Genomic DNA, 15,060 nt, shown 5'->3' with positions numbered 1-15,060 from the left:
GGTCACACCAGCCCCACCATTCCCTGAGGCCAAAGCCCAATCCAGAGCAAGGCTCTAACTCTCTTCAATGCCATGAAGGCTGAGAGAGGTGAGGAAGCTGCAGAAGAAAAGCCTGAAGCTAGCAGGGGTTGGTTCAGAAGGGTTGAGGAAAGAAGCCGTCTCCACAACGTCAAAGTGCAAGGTCAGGCAACAGGTGCTGATGCAGAAGCTACAGCAGGTTCCCCAGAAGGTCGAGCCAAGAGAGTTCATGAAGGTGGCTCCCCTAAGCAATAGACTTCAAGGTAGACCACACAGTGTTCTGTTGGGAGAAGATGCCATCTAGAACTTTCAGAGCTGGTGAAGAGAAGTCAACGCCTGGCTTCAAAGCTTCAAAGGACCGGCTGACTCTCTCCTTAGGGGCTAATGCAGCTGGTGACTTCAAGGTGAAGTCAGTGCTCATTGGCCATTCCAGAAATCCCAGGGCCCTTCGGATGGTGCTAGCTCTACTCTGTCTGGACTCTATCAGTGGAACGACTGAAAAACAGTTGTTACGCTGTTATATACTAGGGCTGGGTTGCTTCACACCCTTGATGACTCTGAATAGACCTCTAGTGACCCGTGAGATTGGATATCTTTTCACCTGTAGGTTAGACCTCCAGGTTTATGTTATGAGCTGTCTTTTTTTGACTTTCCTGTTATATGATTTGCCGTCTTTTCCGCGGGGTTATTAATTTGTACGAGCTCTTTATATATCTCAGATATTTACTGTTGTTGGCAAATAGTTAACCCTCTTTGTCATTCGCCTGTAATTGCTATGCCTGGAGGTGCCTCACCTCTGCATTGTCCCTCACCCATTCCGTGCTAATGTCTTAGGGTGGCTGACATCTACCCATGCCTTTGTTCCCCTCCTTCTACCCACTCTACCCAGTCCTGGAACTGGGTGACTCACTCTACCCAGTCCTGGAACACTGGGCAGGGAGCAGCAGGGGTAAGCTGGGCTTCTGCACCACTTCTAGAACCTTCTGCCTTACGCTCCTTCCTCTTTTCTCTTTCCATGACTCCCTCATTCCCTCACTGGAAGGCTGGAGTTGGGGTGGTAAAGAGGGAGTAGTTCCTCCCACTCTGGCCAGCAAGCCCAACTAGGGTAAGGGTCTCCACAGCGGCTTTGGGACCTGGATGCCCAGTGCTTTATTGTCCGTGCGGAAGTCCCCACCCTCGGCCAAGGGGACCACCGCTCTGAAGAGTTAACTGGATATTCCCTAGAAGTGAATGCTACCTGTAACAACCTTCTCTTCTCAAGGCTGGTCAGCCAAGAGTTCAAGGACTAGAGGTGTGCATGTGAGCGATGAGGGGAGACAGAGACAGGGAGAAAGAGAGAGAGTGCCAGTGGGGCTCACAGGGCTGGGCAGCGGAGGTGGTGGGGGTTTCTCCAAAGAGGACTGGAGATTGCTTGGATTTCTACTACTGAGCTGTGCTGGTTTCTCTAGTTTCTCCAGGAGATGATCGTTGCTCCCAAAAGACAGAGATTGAAGCAAATACTGGTTTATTAACTGGAGCACAACTGCCTTCCAATTCAGTAGTCCATCCATCCATCCATCCATCCGTCCATCCATCCATCCATCCATCCACCCACTGACTCATCCATCCATCCAGCCAGCCAGCCAGCCATCCATCCAGCCATGTGTCCATCCATCCATCCATCCACCCACTCACTCATCCATCCATCCATCCGTCCGTCCGTCCATCCGTCCGTCCGTCCATCCATCCATCCATCCACCCATCCACCCATCCATCTGTCCATCCGTCCATCCATCCATCCATCCATCCATCCATCCGTCCATCCATCCATCCGTCCATCCATCCATCCACCCACCCACCCATCCATCCATCCGTCCGTCCATCCATCCATCCGTCCATCCATCCACCCATCCATCCATCCGTCCATCCATCCACCCACCCATCCATCCATCCATCCGTCCATCCATCCATCTGTCCATCCGTCCATCCATCCATCCATCCATCCCATCATTCTTCCTTTTATCCACCATCAAGCAAATGTTTGTTGGATATCTCTCACGTGTCAGCACAGCACTGGGCACCAGGCATATAAACTGAATGAGACCCAGCTCCTGCCTTCAAGAAACTCATGGTCTAGTTGGGGAGACACACAGGTAAATGAAAAGGGGCACAGAAGGGTGTTAGGACTCACTTGTGTATTAACTCCTCCGTTCAACACCTACTTACTAAGCATCTGCGGTATGCCAGACACTGTGGTGGGCACTTGTGAACCCGGTCCTCGTGAGCTCACAGTCTAGCGATAAAGGGCAGGATGGGGCTCATGTCTTCTGGAACATGCCTCCCAGGTAGCCTCAAGGGCGAGAGAAGGACGGGGGAGGCACACCAGTGTTTAACAGCCTCATCTAGGACGTGAAATACGTTGCTTCCTCCATAGTCCATTGGCCAGAATGGGTCATATCGCCCCAACCTGAGATATTTAATGAGCCCAAACTCTTTCTGCCACAGCAACTATTAGTTTCTGCCACTCCAAGTTCAGTCAGACATGCCCTTCCTCATGGAATTGGAATATCGAGGCCAATAATTCAAGGGCAGAAAGTGGCAGGAGCTTGGCCATTCCATTGGTTCCTGTGCCCAGAGCTTCCTGGGTTTGCAGTCCTTCCTGAGGACCGTATTTAATTGTTTTTAACGCCTCGAGACAGTTTCTTTTCCATAGACTTTTTTCTTTAATTGATCATCAGGAATTGTTTTCTGTTGCTTGAAGCCAAAAAGCTTAACAGCTATATGCCCCTGACTCATTTGTGTTACACAATCCCAACAGAGGGCGAACAGTTCAGGAGCCGCGTGCTGGCACTTTCTGAAGCACCGCTCTGTCTCAACAGCTGCGCTTAGGCAGTGATTTGAATATATGTTGCATTTTGTCCATGCGGATTTCTAAAAACAAGTGAACCCGAAATACCAAAGCACTAATAACCTCCAACAGGAGACAGAGATGGGAATCATTCGGTCGGTTCAAAGGGACACATCGATTTGGAAGGCTCATTGATTTGGAGCAAGAAAAAAGAAACGCAGATGACAGAATGCCCAGGGAACTCCAGAAGCCCGTCACCGAGGATTGAATCTAGAAGGCAACGTGATTCTCTGGAAGTGGAACCCTGCTTTGGAAGAGGCAAGCTTTTCGCCCGACCTGGAAGCAGGGTTTTAAGAAAGGGTACACGGGCACAGCCTGCCCGTCCCCAGACACTTGTCTGCCCTATTTCCGGGGGCCCCTTTTTAGTGGGTTGTTCATTTTCAAGCTGCGGCCAGAGGTCACTATCAACCTCTCGGGCAGTTTCTCGACCTGCCTGTCCTTCTGCTGCTGGACAGGCTATAGGAGGCTGCCCTGTGTCAGGTGACCATTAGGTCCGCTCAGCTGTGGTGGGTGGGGTCAGGGGCAGGATTATATCCCCCCGCCCCACGATATAATAATATAATGCAAAAATGCAAAGCAAAACAAAGTCCTAAAACCCTTTCAGGGGGCTGTGGGCATTTTGAGGTTTGGAGTCTTCAAAAGGCGTGGTGGTGAGTCCCATGAGGTCCTGTTCTCTGGGGGGAGGGGGGAGGGGGGAGGGGCTGTTTCTCTGTTTTGTTTCTGTTGTTTTCTCGGGTGTGGGGTGAGTTACACGTGGCTTGGTCGTCCCAGGAGAGGCATACGGGGGGCCTGGCTATCTGGGGGGGGGGCGGTTAGATCAATGGGGTCACAGGGATGTCACACGGGGCCCTGTTCTTCAGGGGATTTAGATGGAGACGCTGTTCTCGATGAGCGGAGGGTCCAGGTAGGTGTAGGGCAGGGCCAGCTCCTTGTTCCGTTTCTGGATATCCTTCGAGATCTGGGCCAGGCGGCTCTGGAAGGCGGCGATGCTCCGCCGGGGGGCCTCCTCGATGAAGTGCTCCTCCGGGTAGGTGCCCAGGGGCCGCTGGGAGGCAACGGCAAGGTCAGATGTAGGGGCTGCTTAGCAGCTGTGACCCGCCTTGGCCCTCCACCCTGGGGACCTGGAAGAAGCCTCCCACAGAGCCTCACCTCTGCCCCTCCCTCCAAACAGTTGAGGACCGCCGCGGGTAGCTCTTGGGGACCGGGCTAAAAGCTCACGTTGGAGTTTTACAGGGGGTGCCGCGACCTCCCACCCCAGCATGGTCACCTTGCAGCTCAGGGTGACTCTGGATCAACTCGTTCGATCATTTGCCCCTCCTCACGAGATGTCCCGTGCTCATGTGCCCCCCCTGGGAAGGTTCCGTGTGGTGAAGGGACCCCGCTCCTTGATGGCAGTGTGGGGTCTGGGCCGGGGCAGTGGGGAGGGGAACAATATCTGCTCGCATCCCCCAGAGCGGACCCGGCCCGGCCCCCCCGGCCCCACGCTCACTCGGTCTCCAGGCTCCTTGCTCAACAACCAGAGGGTGACGATGATATCACACGTGGCGTTGACCGCTGGGAGGGCAGCTGTGAACCCCTCTGGCTCTGTCTGGCCTTTGGAGGTGGGCGGGGGCAGCTGCATGGTGGGAGGTAGGTTGGGCATCCAGATGGAGGAGTCAAACTGCAGGCAGAGAAGGCAACGTGAGTCCCCGGAGCCTGGCCCCCTCCATCCCCCCACCCTGGCACTGCCCCGTCTCACCTGCCCTGCACTAACAGCGTAGTGCTTGGCAGAGCAATTGAAGATCACCATGGTGGCATAGTGCACCAGGGATTCCCGGGTGTCCAGCGAAGAGGGCACCCCTGCGGGAAGACGCGGATGGACGTGGGGCTACCGGGGTCCTCAGGGCCACGCCGCAGGCGCCTGAGGGTGGGGCCCGAGGGCCGTGGTCTCCGTACCTGAGTCCTCTCGGCCCAGGAAGCCCTCAGAGAAGATCTCCCGCACCCAGGCCTGGAGTTCACTGTCGTCACGCACGGATGCGTGACTCGGGTAGTAGATGCTGACTATTTCGGAGACAAAGCTGCAAGGTGCACTGGGTTCAGGCCCCACTTTTGACCTTGACCCTCTCTGAGGAGCAACCGCTATTCAGTGTCATTGACGTCCGGCCCTGCTCCTTGTCGGGAGCCTCCCTGCGCCCTCCCCCGACCCCCAGCTCTCTGGCCCCCTCACCTCTCCACCGCACCCCAGATCTGCAGCCCATCATCCCGGTAGTAGTAGCCCGGGATGTCTTCCACTCCTCGGGCCCGGATATCCTCGGGCAGGCACAGGGCGGTATAGCTCAGTTCCTCCATGCGCCTCTGTATCAGCTCAGAGAAGCCTCCGAGGCCGATGCCTGTGGACTGGGAGACAGGACTTGTGGGTGCCAGAGCCCTGGACCCAGAAGCATGCGGTAGCACCGGTGGGAGAGACGGCACCCCCCCCCCACTTCCCCCACCCCGGGGCCTCAGCTTCTCCAAATGGCAGGCATCTCCCCTGTACCCTCCCTAAGGAAGTTCTTACCCTTTCCACCACCTGGCCCGGGGCGATGAGCAGCTCGCGGGCAAGAGTGTTGATGTGAAGGGTGTAGCGAGTATGTGGGATCAACAGCTGGAGGGGTGGGAGAAGAGAGAGGTGGGGGAGGCCTGGCTCCCTCTGGCCTCAGACCTCCCCCTGGAAAGAGATGATGGGGACCAGAGGGGCGGCCTGGGCCAGGGATCAGGGCTCCAGACCTAGGACCAGGGGCTGGGCTCCACCGGCATCTTGTGCTGTGACCTGGGCCTGGCACCTTGCTCTCTCTGGCCTGGATGGACATTACAAGCCCCCCAGCTCTGGCATTCTGTGATTTCCTAGTCCCTGGGCTGGCAGCGCGCCATGGAAACCAGGGCGTGTGGCGCAAACTGGAACAATCTCGCAGGGCACCGGGCCCTGGGAGCTGCAGATCGGAAAGAGTCAGCGTGGACTGAAGCGGATAGAGAAGGGCCTGTGTCTGGGACCGACGAGACTAAGCAAGAATCAGAGAGTCCAAAAACCCGTGGGGAATATTCGTGGCCTTCAGAGAAGGCCTCGGGTCCCTGGGGGAAAGCAATCTGGGCCACCTGAAGGCTTAGCAGAGCCCAGGGGACCTACAGAGCCCACCTTCGAGACACGGGTTCCCCTCCCAGGGCTCCCTCACCCCTGTCGCCATCTGCAGAAAACCCGTGGGTCTCTCAAGGCCAAGTTCACACTTTGGCATCTGCCAGCCCCAGGTCTCTCCTAAAACTGGGCTTCTGGATGGCAGCTGGCTGTGAGCTGCTCTCCTCTAAGAAGGGGCCCTCTCTGGGGTACAGCTGGCTCTCACGTGCAGTTTCCTCCCTCACCCCGTCCCCATCCCCCTCCCCCAGGCTCCGGCCGTGGGAAAGCAGGCTCGCAGGGGCTGGGCGCTGCACCCCCAGCCTGGAAGGACAGAGCCACATGGGGACAGGCGGAGGAGAGCCGCGAGGGACGGGGACCTGCGGGCCTAGGGCACGGTCCGGGCCACCGACCTTGAAGAGCGGGTGGCAGTGGGGGAGCTGGCGCAGCGTGGCCATGGTGAAAACCTCAGAGAGCAGGTGCGCTTGCAGCAGGTGCGTGAGGGCCTCGTGCACAGAGAACTCCGAGTTCCGCACCCACGTCTTGGCCAGCAGCCAGTCCCACTTGTTGTCGCTGGGCAGGAAGATGGGGCTGGTGGGTCCAGGGGTCTGGCTGAGCTGTAGGAGAAGCCGGTGTGGGCAGAGGAGGCCACGGGGTGCCTGCCGGCCCCTCCGTCGAGCCCCCTCCCTCCCCTGTCCCCCTGCCCACCTGGATGGCGAGAGGCAGCAAAGGCCCTCCCCCCGGGGTCTGGTACAACAGCGTCATCGGGGCTGCGGAGAACTGAGGCTTCCCGTTGATGACGTTGGTGCGGACGCCAGAGAGGATGGCGTGATCCACCAGGAACAGGGAGCCCCTCTGCGGGAGACAGAAGGGGAGCAGGGGCTGCCGGCTGGCTTTCTGAAGGATGCAGGGGTGGCGGCGCCGGGAGAGGATGGGCGAGGGGAGAGGAGTGTGCCCGGAGAGGGCGCTCCAGGCACGCAGCCCTTAGGAACGCTGAGCCTCCAGCAGGGGGCGGTGTGCAGAGCCTGGACGCGGGGCCCCTCACCTCCAGTTCAGCCTGCAGACTGGCCCCGGGGCCCAACACGGGGGCCACCATGTCATCGGTGACGGGGAAGTTCTCTGGGAGGGAGCGGCAGCGGCGGATCAGGACAGGGTTGAGGCCGTTGAGGAACTGGGAGGCGAAGAAGGCGTCCTCCTGCCAGTGCTCATACACGTACTCTGTGGGGGTGGGGAAGAGGGGACTAGGTCAAGGTCACCTTCAAGGCGGAGCTGTTCCGGGGGCCATCCGGGGTTCCCTTTGCTTCTCTATACCTTCTTCGGGGCGACCTCTCAGCCCTCGGCTTCAGCCACTGCTGTTGACCAAGCAGCGAATCCCAGTCCCCAGCGCACCTGTCCCACCATCTACCCGATAGCCCGAGGCCGGGACTCAGCAGCCTTAAACGCAGCACATCTGGGACCCACCGCGGGCTCCTGCTCTGGCCCAGCCCCTCCTGTCACCTGACATCTGGGGAACAGCACCCCCATCCAGCTGGCTGATGTGGCAGAGCCGGGGTGGGGGGGCTCTCTCTGCCACTCCCGCTCCCTCCTGGGTAGGTCTGGCCCCCCCCCCCCGGTCCACTCCACCTCTGCTGTCACTGCCTCGCAGAGGTCACCATCTTGTGATGACCATTTCTTTTTTATTTCTTTTTTACATGTTTATTTATTCGGGGGAGAGAGTGCACGCAGGGGAGGGGCAGAGCGGGAGAGAGAGAGAGAATCCCAAGCAGGCTCTGAGCTGACAGCAGAGAGCCCGACGTGGGGCTTGAACCCGCACGCCATGAGATCAGGACCTGAGGTGAAGTCGGACGCTCAACCGACTGAGCCCCCCAGGCGCCCCCCTCAAACACCATTCTTGGTTCCGTCGACACCCCCTCAGCTTGGAGGCCTCGGCATAAAAGTCCCCTCCTTGGGAGAGCTTTACAGGACACCCCCTAGACGAGGCGGGTCCTCCTTTGATGTACTCTCGCCGGAGCCAACGAACTGGTTTCACAAGTAAAGCTCATTATTTTGATTTTGAGCCTCATGTCCACTCGCCGGCTCAAATGGGAGCCTTGCGGGGACAAAGAGAGTGTCCGCAGCCCCTAACTCAGTGTCTGATGGGTACTTGCCCCCCAACAAACACGGCTGGACTGAGAGGCGTTAGAAGGTTAGGGATGCCCCCGTCTACACTCTCCTTTGTATCTGTGGAGAAGGTAAGGTCTAGCGAGGGACAGGGCCCCTGCCCAGGGTCACACGGTGACTCGGCGCTCAGTTTTCTGAGGCTCGGGACGGCCACGAGAGCGGATGTCTCAGGGAAGAAGTCAGGAGCCCCAGCCCACGTCCCTCACCAGCGGCCGGGGACTTATGGAAGTTGAACATCCTTTTCATCTCGTGCAGACTTTTCCAGGGCCCCTTGCGGCACAGCAGGCCCTTGAGTGTCATCTCTGTAAACCTGTCAGAGGATGTCAAGGGTGGGCGGGGGGCAAGGGGCCCCGGGAGACCCTCCCCTGGCAGCTGGCCTTATCCTTTCTGGAATCTTGAAGCAGCCTCCGGGGCCCGAAGTAGCCACTACCCCTGACGGAGGGAGGCATTGTCCCAGGAGGACGGGTGGCGGGCAGAGGCTATGCCCCGGGTAGGGCTGTGTGACCCGCATCCTTGATGGTGGGGGAGGACAGAAGGCAGGGGTCCTAGGGCATCTGAGGCCCAGGGTCGGGAGAGGGTGGTCCTTCTTACCCAGAGCCAGCTTTCAGGTAGAAGTGGACGTTCTTGGTTACAGAGTATTTGAGGTTGAGATCTAGGTCCTTCACGGTCTTCTCGTCCAGGCAGCGAGGCCAGCCTGGGCGGTAAGTCTTCCATCTGGAGGGAAGAGCAAGAAGGCGGTCACCGAGAAGCCTCGGGGAACCCGCTGACTAGGGCAAAGGGAGAGGTAGGCCCTCGGAGGACCTGGGCAGAGCCAGCACCCTTCTACAAGCAAGGGTGTTCCTCGCTCTGCCCTTGCCTGACAGTCACAAGGCTTCGGGGGAGCCACTGTGTTCCCTCAGTGAGACTTCTCCCCTGGCCACAGCTGACCGGTGCAGGGCTGGGCACTTAACCAGAGGTAGGCCAAGCAAAGTCCTTCCGGGGGAAGTAGGGATGGGGGCTGTTAAAAGAGAGACATCGGGGTTCGCCTGGGTGGCTCAGTCGGTTGAGCGTCCGACTTTGGCTCAGGTCATGATCTCACGGTCCGTGAGTTCGAGCCCCGCGTCAGGCTCTGTGCTGACAGCTCGGAGCCCGGAGCCTGCTTCGGATTCTGGGTCTCCCGCTCTCTCTGCCCCTCCCCTGCTCAAGCTCTGTCTCTCAAAAATGAATAAACATTAAAGGGAGAGAGAGAGAGAGAGACATCAGGTTCAAAATGGAGTCACTCATGCTAAGCCCTCGTCAACAAACCAAGACTCAACACCTAATCTGTTTGCAATTTCAGCCTCTCCCAGGTATGTGACCTTGAACCAGTCAATCTGGAATTACCTGGTTAGCATCCGTAAGGTAATCTGCCTGACAGATTCCCACCTTTCCCCAAAGGAAGGTGACCTTGCCTGAACCAATCTGCTCTTTGCTAGAAACTTCCTTTTTCTGCTCCGCATCTGCCTATGAAGTAAGCCTTCCATTTGGCAGGGCTCCTCAGAGCTCCCTTCTGTCTGCTGGGTGGGATGCCGCCTGATTCGTGCATCGCCGAAGAAAAAACGTACTCGGTTGAATGTTGTTTCTTAACAACCCCCAGAGAGGCTGTGTCTCTCTCTGGGTATCTGGACTAGCGCGTGTACACATGGGGACTCTTACTTGGGGCCATTTTCCGCTGTGTGGACTGGGACCCACAGAAAGCTGTTCTGCAGAGAGACAGAAAAGTAAAGCATCTAGACCGCGGGACGCAGGGAGGGAATGACCTTGGCTTCTGGCCTATGAGATCTGACTACACGTCCAGCACTTCGGCGCCCTCTTGACACAGGCCGTTTCTTCCTGTCTGCTTGGTAGCCTGGCCTCGTGCTTGTGCCCACAGAATCTCTGACTTACAGAGACGCATCTCGCAGAGGGAGGCCGTCGTGAAGAAGGAGTTCAAGAAGGCATCCCATGGAGAGACACTCTGGCTCCCGGAGCTTGGGGGAGCCCGGAAACTCACTCTGCCCTGGCCTACGGCAGGTCAAGTCGAGCTAGCACAACACGGCCTGAAGCCCTTTGGGCGAAATGGTAGGATCGCATCCCGGCAGAGCTGACGACCCCCAGCCAGTCTTTCCTCCTCTCGATCAATCATTGCCTTTGGCTCTGAACTTTCAACTTCAAAGAGCAAGTTGTCGTTAAAGCACCCTGCTACCAGGTGGTGGCTGAACCCTACTCCTCCGGGATCCACCCAGAGATCTTGGCGAAACGCAGATTCTGACTTAGTAGGTCTGCAGTGGGTGGGCCCGAGAGGCCGCGTTTCTAACAAGTTCCCAGGTCACGCTGACGGTCACCTGAGGCCACGCTTTCGATCCTGAGGGTCTAGACAATTGCAGCACAGGCGGCTGAGGGACAATGGTAACGGCACACGTTTGTGCAAGGCTTGGCACTTGAGAGAGAGGGAGGGAGAGAGAGAAAGCACACAAGGAGGATGGGCAGAGAGAGAGAGAGAGAGAGAGACAGAATCCCAAGCAGGCTCTGCAGGGTCAGCGCGGAGCCCGATTCGGGGCTTGAACTCACAAAGAACCGCAAGATGGTGACTGAGCCGAAATCAAGAGTCTGACAGTCAACTGACTGAGCCACCCAGGTGTCCCGACTAGGTGTGTTCTTAACCATTTTCTCATTTATTCTTGCTAATAACACACATCAGATTGGTATTCTTCACTTCTTTGGCAGAAGAAAATAAAGATCGTAAAGGTTAAGTGATGCCTAAGGGGTCACAGCTCCCCTCCGTGGGGCCCAGACTAGCCCTAGGTCTCGGAACCCCTGGGTCTTTGTTTTGGCACAAGGGAAGAAAGCCACCCCACAGACAGGAACCAAATGAGCCTGCGTGTGTCGTTTCTCCAGAGACCTGCTCAAAAGCCGGCAGGCCCAGACTGCACACAGCAGCCCCCAGAGGGGGCTGAGTTGGCCAGACCACCATCTTTTGAAAACCCGCCCCTTGAACACAGTCCCTGGCCTTCTGCCTCGGGGATCCTCACCCGTAGCCCCAGGTCCCTTGCAACCCGGACGGCCGCCCCACCGCCGGGGCGGCTTCTGGGACCCCAGCTCTCCCGGCTGAGCCCAGAGCAGAGACAGGGACCTCGGTTCACCTACCCCGCGAGGTGAGTTTCTTGGGCCTTGGGGTGGTGCATTTCTGGTTCTGCCCAGATTTCGAGGAAGGAGGATGTAAGAAAAAGCCCCAGGGCGAGGAAGGCACCAGCAAGGGTGAGGCATTTCCAGCAGTGGTTTTCAGCCTTCGCTGGGCACCAGAGTCCTCTGGAAGGCTTGTTCAAACAGCATTGCCGTCCCCACCCCCAGTATCTGATTCAGTGTCCGAAGGTGCCAGGGAATTCGCGTTTCGAACAAGCTCCCACAGGATGTTGGTGTCAACGGAGAGGACTGGCAGGGACTTGGCCAGGCTGCCCTGCATCCCTTGAGCGGTGCCCGCCCTCCACGCCCTTGCCCCACTCCCACCCCGCGGGAGCCCCTTCCTCACTGGTAGGAGTCCTGCCTGGCCTGCAGCTCCTCCCTGCGTTGCTGCTGGAGCACGGGGTGATCATCTGCCCAGGAGACCTTGCCTGTGAGGGCACAGGAAGGGGTGAGGAGGGCAGAGACCCGCCCCCCTCTGGCCCCAGCTGCTCTGGCCTCCAGTCCAGCCACCCTCGATCAGGTCACCTGCCCCCACACCGGGCTGCTACCCCCTCCACCTCCCCAGCGGCCACACCAGCTCCCCCGTCCGCTCCGCTCCCCTCGCCTTTCCCGACCACCGCAGGCTCGCTCCTCCCCGCCCGCCGCGCCCTCCCCAGCGCCGCCCTGCCCACCCGCCCCTTCGCGCAGCGTCAGGATCCCGGAGCCCTCCATCCACTGGTAGCAGGGGAAGCGGAGGGGGGCGCCCTGCGGCGGCGTGAGCTGCAGCCAGTTGCAGAACCAGGCGTCCCGGGCCAGCGGCCCCACCGGGCTGGGCAGCAGCAGGGGGGCCTTGTGCAATCGCAGCAGCAGCACCCGGCCCACGTCCTGGGGCGACGCCACCCGGAAGGCCTCCACCTGGAGGGGAGAGATTTAGTAACCCGCAGGCCGGTCCCCGGCTCCCCGCTCCGCCTTCACCCCTGCCCCGCCAGGCACTCACTGCGCCCTTGCTGAACTCCTTGCCGAAATGGTCCAGGGGCAGTGGGGGGGTCTCCCCCAGGGTCCCCACGATGCTGACAGCTATTCTGTTCCACGTGCCAGCCCCGATGGCCTCCCCCGTGGACACTCTCACCCCGTACTCGGCCATGGTGCCAGCCCGAGTCTGGATGTCTACTGCCGGTCGGTGAGACCTAAAATCCTGGCGGCACCTCCAGGGGCACGCCCTGCCCCACCCCGCCAGGCCCGGGTCAGCCAATCCTCCTCCATCCGTCCAGGTCACCCAGGCAGGGTGCTCACAGAGCCGCCCCAAAAGCAGGACCCAGCTCTGGGCAGAAAGGGGTGGGGCTGGGAGGCTGGAGGTGAGCGGTGCAGGGGGGCTGCAGAGGGGTGCACGGGGGAGAGGTGGGGGGGCTCTGCCGTGCTGGGCCGAGAAGGCACTGGTCGTCCCGAGGCCTGGGTAACCGAACAGGGTCAGAAAGAGTCGGTGTCCAGTGGGGGTCAGAGATACATTTGCTCCCCGCCCCCCGCCCTTTGTTTCTTTGCCTTCTTAGCCCTTAAAAGCCTCCGCAGGCCCACCCCACCCCCCACTTTCTTGGACTACTGTCATTATTTTATTGCAGTCAGTAAATAATTTTGAGAGCCAGCTCTGTGCCGGGCACTACGACCTTAGGTGCTGTGAATACCCCCCAGCCAAGACCCAGTCTTAGCCTCCTTGGAGGTTAAAAAAAAAATCCAACGTGAGAGGGGCGCCTGGGTGGCTCAGTCGGTTGAGGGTCCCACTCGGGCTCTGGTCATGAACTCACAGTTTGTGGGTTGGAGCCCCACCTCGGGCTCTGTCCCCTGCTCTCTCTCTCTCTCTCTCTCAAAAATAAACACACATTTAAAAAATCATTTAAAAAACCAAGTGTGAGCGAAAATAGAATAAGGGAACGAGGCAGGAATGCAGTGAAGGAGGGACACAGCGAGTGGGGCGGGGAGGTCGATGGGGGCGGGGAGGTCTAGGTTTGGATTGTGGGGCGGGGGGTAACAGATTTGGGAGTTCTGGCCCGGAGATGCCATCTGACATGCCCGTCAGACATCCAAGTGGGAGCGGGCAGCTCAGGGCTAGACTCTGCACCTGAGCATCGATTGGCACACAAGTGTCACAGAGGCCCCGAGGCAGGGGACATAGCTGGAGGAAAGGGAAAGGGTGCAGGCTGCGCCTGTCAGTTCTCTGACACCTGGAGCTCATGCAACAGAGGCCCAGGGAGGCTCAGTCAGCGAGGGACCCAGAGGACCCAGAGTGGGTGTCTCCTGGAAGCCAAGAGACTGGAAGCCAAGAGGTTGGCCGAAGCTAAGAGCTGCGTGGGAGGAAGACAGAAGTGATTACTTCCCGGGTCTGTCAACAAGGACACCTCTGAGTCTGGGCCACGAGCTGATGAGCGCGACGAAGGCCACCAGCCGGGTTCCGGGTGACCGAAGCCTGGCTGGCACGTGACCGAATCCCACCGTCACAAGAGCTGTTCTGGTGGCGGCATGCGGGTGGGAGCCCTTGAAGTGTGAAGTTGACCGGGAATAGAATTCCACGTCCCTTTATCTCCACCCTCCCGAAACCCCACTAACGTGCCCAGGTTAAGGCGTAATAAACCTACGAGGACAAGAGCACGAACAAGCGTGAGAGTGCGGAGTTTGAGCCTCCCCGCCTCAAAATCCCCTGAGGTCTTAGGAATCGGGAGACAGGCGCTCTGAGAGTGGCAGGTAGGTGACACTGAAAACAGGTTGATGGGACAGAACAGCTTCTCAGACGCAATCAGGACCCTTCCTCCTCCCCCCAGATACCCTCCTACACCTGACACGGCCAGCGGGAGGAGACAGTGGGAGATTTCTTTTCGGGAGAGGTGGATCTCGGGGGAATCTGGACGTGGGGACACCAGCTAGAGCTGAGGGTGGGACACGAAACTTAAAGTTGGAGAGTGGGGTGAAAGACCACACACGGAGCAGTGGGGACCCCAGTCCCTTTCCTTGCTTGGATCCAAGTAGGTAGGCAGGTTAATATACTGGACTCCCGAACCCTCCCCTGCAGTCAAGACTGGAGGGTTTCTCTCTAGAAGAACCGACCAGCTCAAGTGTCAGGTGGGCTCCTCCAATGGAGTAGCTCTGCCACATGAAGCCCACCGGCTGACAGCCCTGTCCCCACAGTTTCTGGTCGGCTTCTGTTGAGCCACTTGCAGATGAATGAGTGGCCTAGGATCACCAGACCTTCAAGGAAGGCTTTTACCTAAAAGACAAGGACCGGGGACACCCGGGTGGCTCAGTCGGTTAAGCATCCGACTCCTGATTTCGCCTCAGGTCGTGATCTCAAGCTTTGTGGGTTCGAGCCCGCCATGGGGCTCTGCACCGACAGTGGGGAACCTGCTTGGGATTCTCTCTCTGTCTCCGCCCCTCCCCCACTAGCGCTCTCGCGCGCGCGTTCTCTCTCTCTCTCTCTCTCTCTCACACACACACAAATAGATAAATAAAAACATTTTTTAAAAAGCGTATAAAAGACAAGACCCAAACACACAAGACTGAAGGAACAGACAATGCGGGGACCAGAAGAAATGTTCCAAAAAAAAAACCCCAAATTATAATTTGTATCCGCAGAGAGAGGAGAGCATATGGCTATAGGAAAGAGTGTTTCCAGGCAGAATGTTTGGATTTTATAAACCATCCATTCTTTTCTTTCCTCTTTTTTAAA

The 15,060-nt window shown here is 58.3% G+C and overlaps 1 protein-coding gene across 3 annotated transcripts; it reads right to left on the bottom strand.

Moving 5' to 3' along the window:
* Positions 1–3,770: 3,770 nt before the first annotated feature.
* On the bottom strand, positions 3,771–12,492 carry ALOX15B (arachidonate 15-lipoxygenase type B). 3 transcript variants are annotated; one of them, XM_030296243.1, is made up of 14 exons: positions 12,346–12,492; positions 12,041–12,263; positions 11,716–11,797; positions 8,781–8,903; positions 8,396–8,499; positions 7,075–7,247; positions 6,738–6,884; positions 6,443–6,646; positions 5,442–5,528; positions 5,112–5,281; positions 4,841–4,962; positions 4,644–4,744; positions 4,395–4,565; positions 3,771–3,950 (listed from the first exon to the last, which is right to left on the bottom strand). In XM_030296243.1, exons 1-14 carry the CDS (start codon positions 12,490–12,492, stop codon positions 3,771–3,773), a joined length of 2,034 nt encoding a protein of 677 aa, XP_030152103.1. The 3 variants fall into 3 exon arrangements, with proteins under 3 accessions (XP_030152103.1, XP_030152104.1, XP_030152105.1); XM_030296244.1 differs by lacking the exon at positions 5,442–5,528; XM_030296245.1 differs by lacking the exons at positions 4,841–4,962; positions 5,442–5,528 and having other exon boundaries at positions 5,125–5,281.
* Between the last annotated feature and the right edge of the window lie 2,568 nt (positions 12,493–15,060).

The sequence above is a fragment of the Lynx canadensis genome, chromosome E1 (assembly GCF_007474595.2).
Source record: "Lynx canadensis isolate LIC74 chromosome E1, mLynCan4.pri.v2, whole genome shotgun sequence".
Taxonomy (NCBI): domain Eukaryota; kingdom Metazoa; phylum Chordata; class Mammalia; order Carnivora; family Felidae; genus Lynx; species Lynx canadensis.
This window is presented reverse-complemented; position numbering and strand designations above follow the sequence as displayed.

Coding starts and splice junctions, on each gene's coding strand:
- ALOX15B (XM_030296243.1), bottom strand. CDS start 12,492: ATGGCCGAGTACGGGGTGAGAGTGTCCACGGGGGAGGCCATCGGGGCT. Junction 8,500..8,780: donor TACCTGAAAGCTGGCTCTGG/GTAAGAAGGACC, acceptor ATCCTCTGACAG/GTTTACAGAGATGACACTCA. Junction 6,885..7,074: donor GTCTGCAGGCTGAACTGGAG/GTGAGGGGCCCC, acceptor TGTCTCCCGCAG/AGGGGCTCCCTGTTCCTGGT.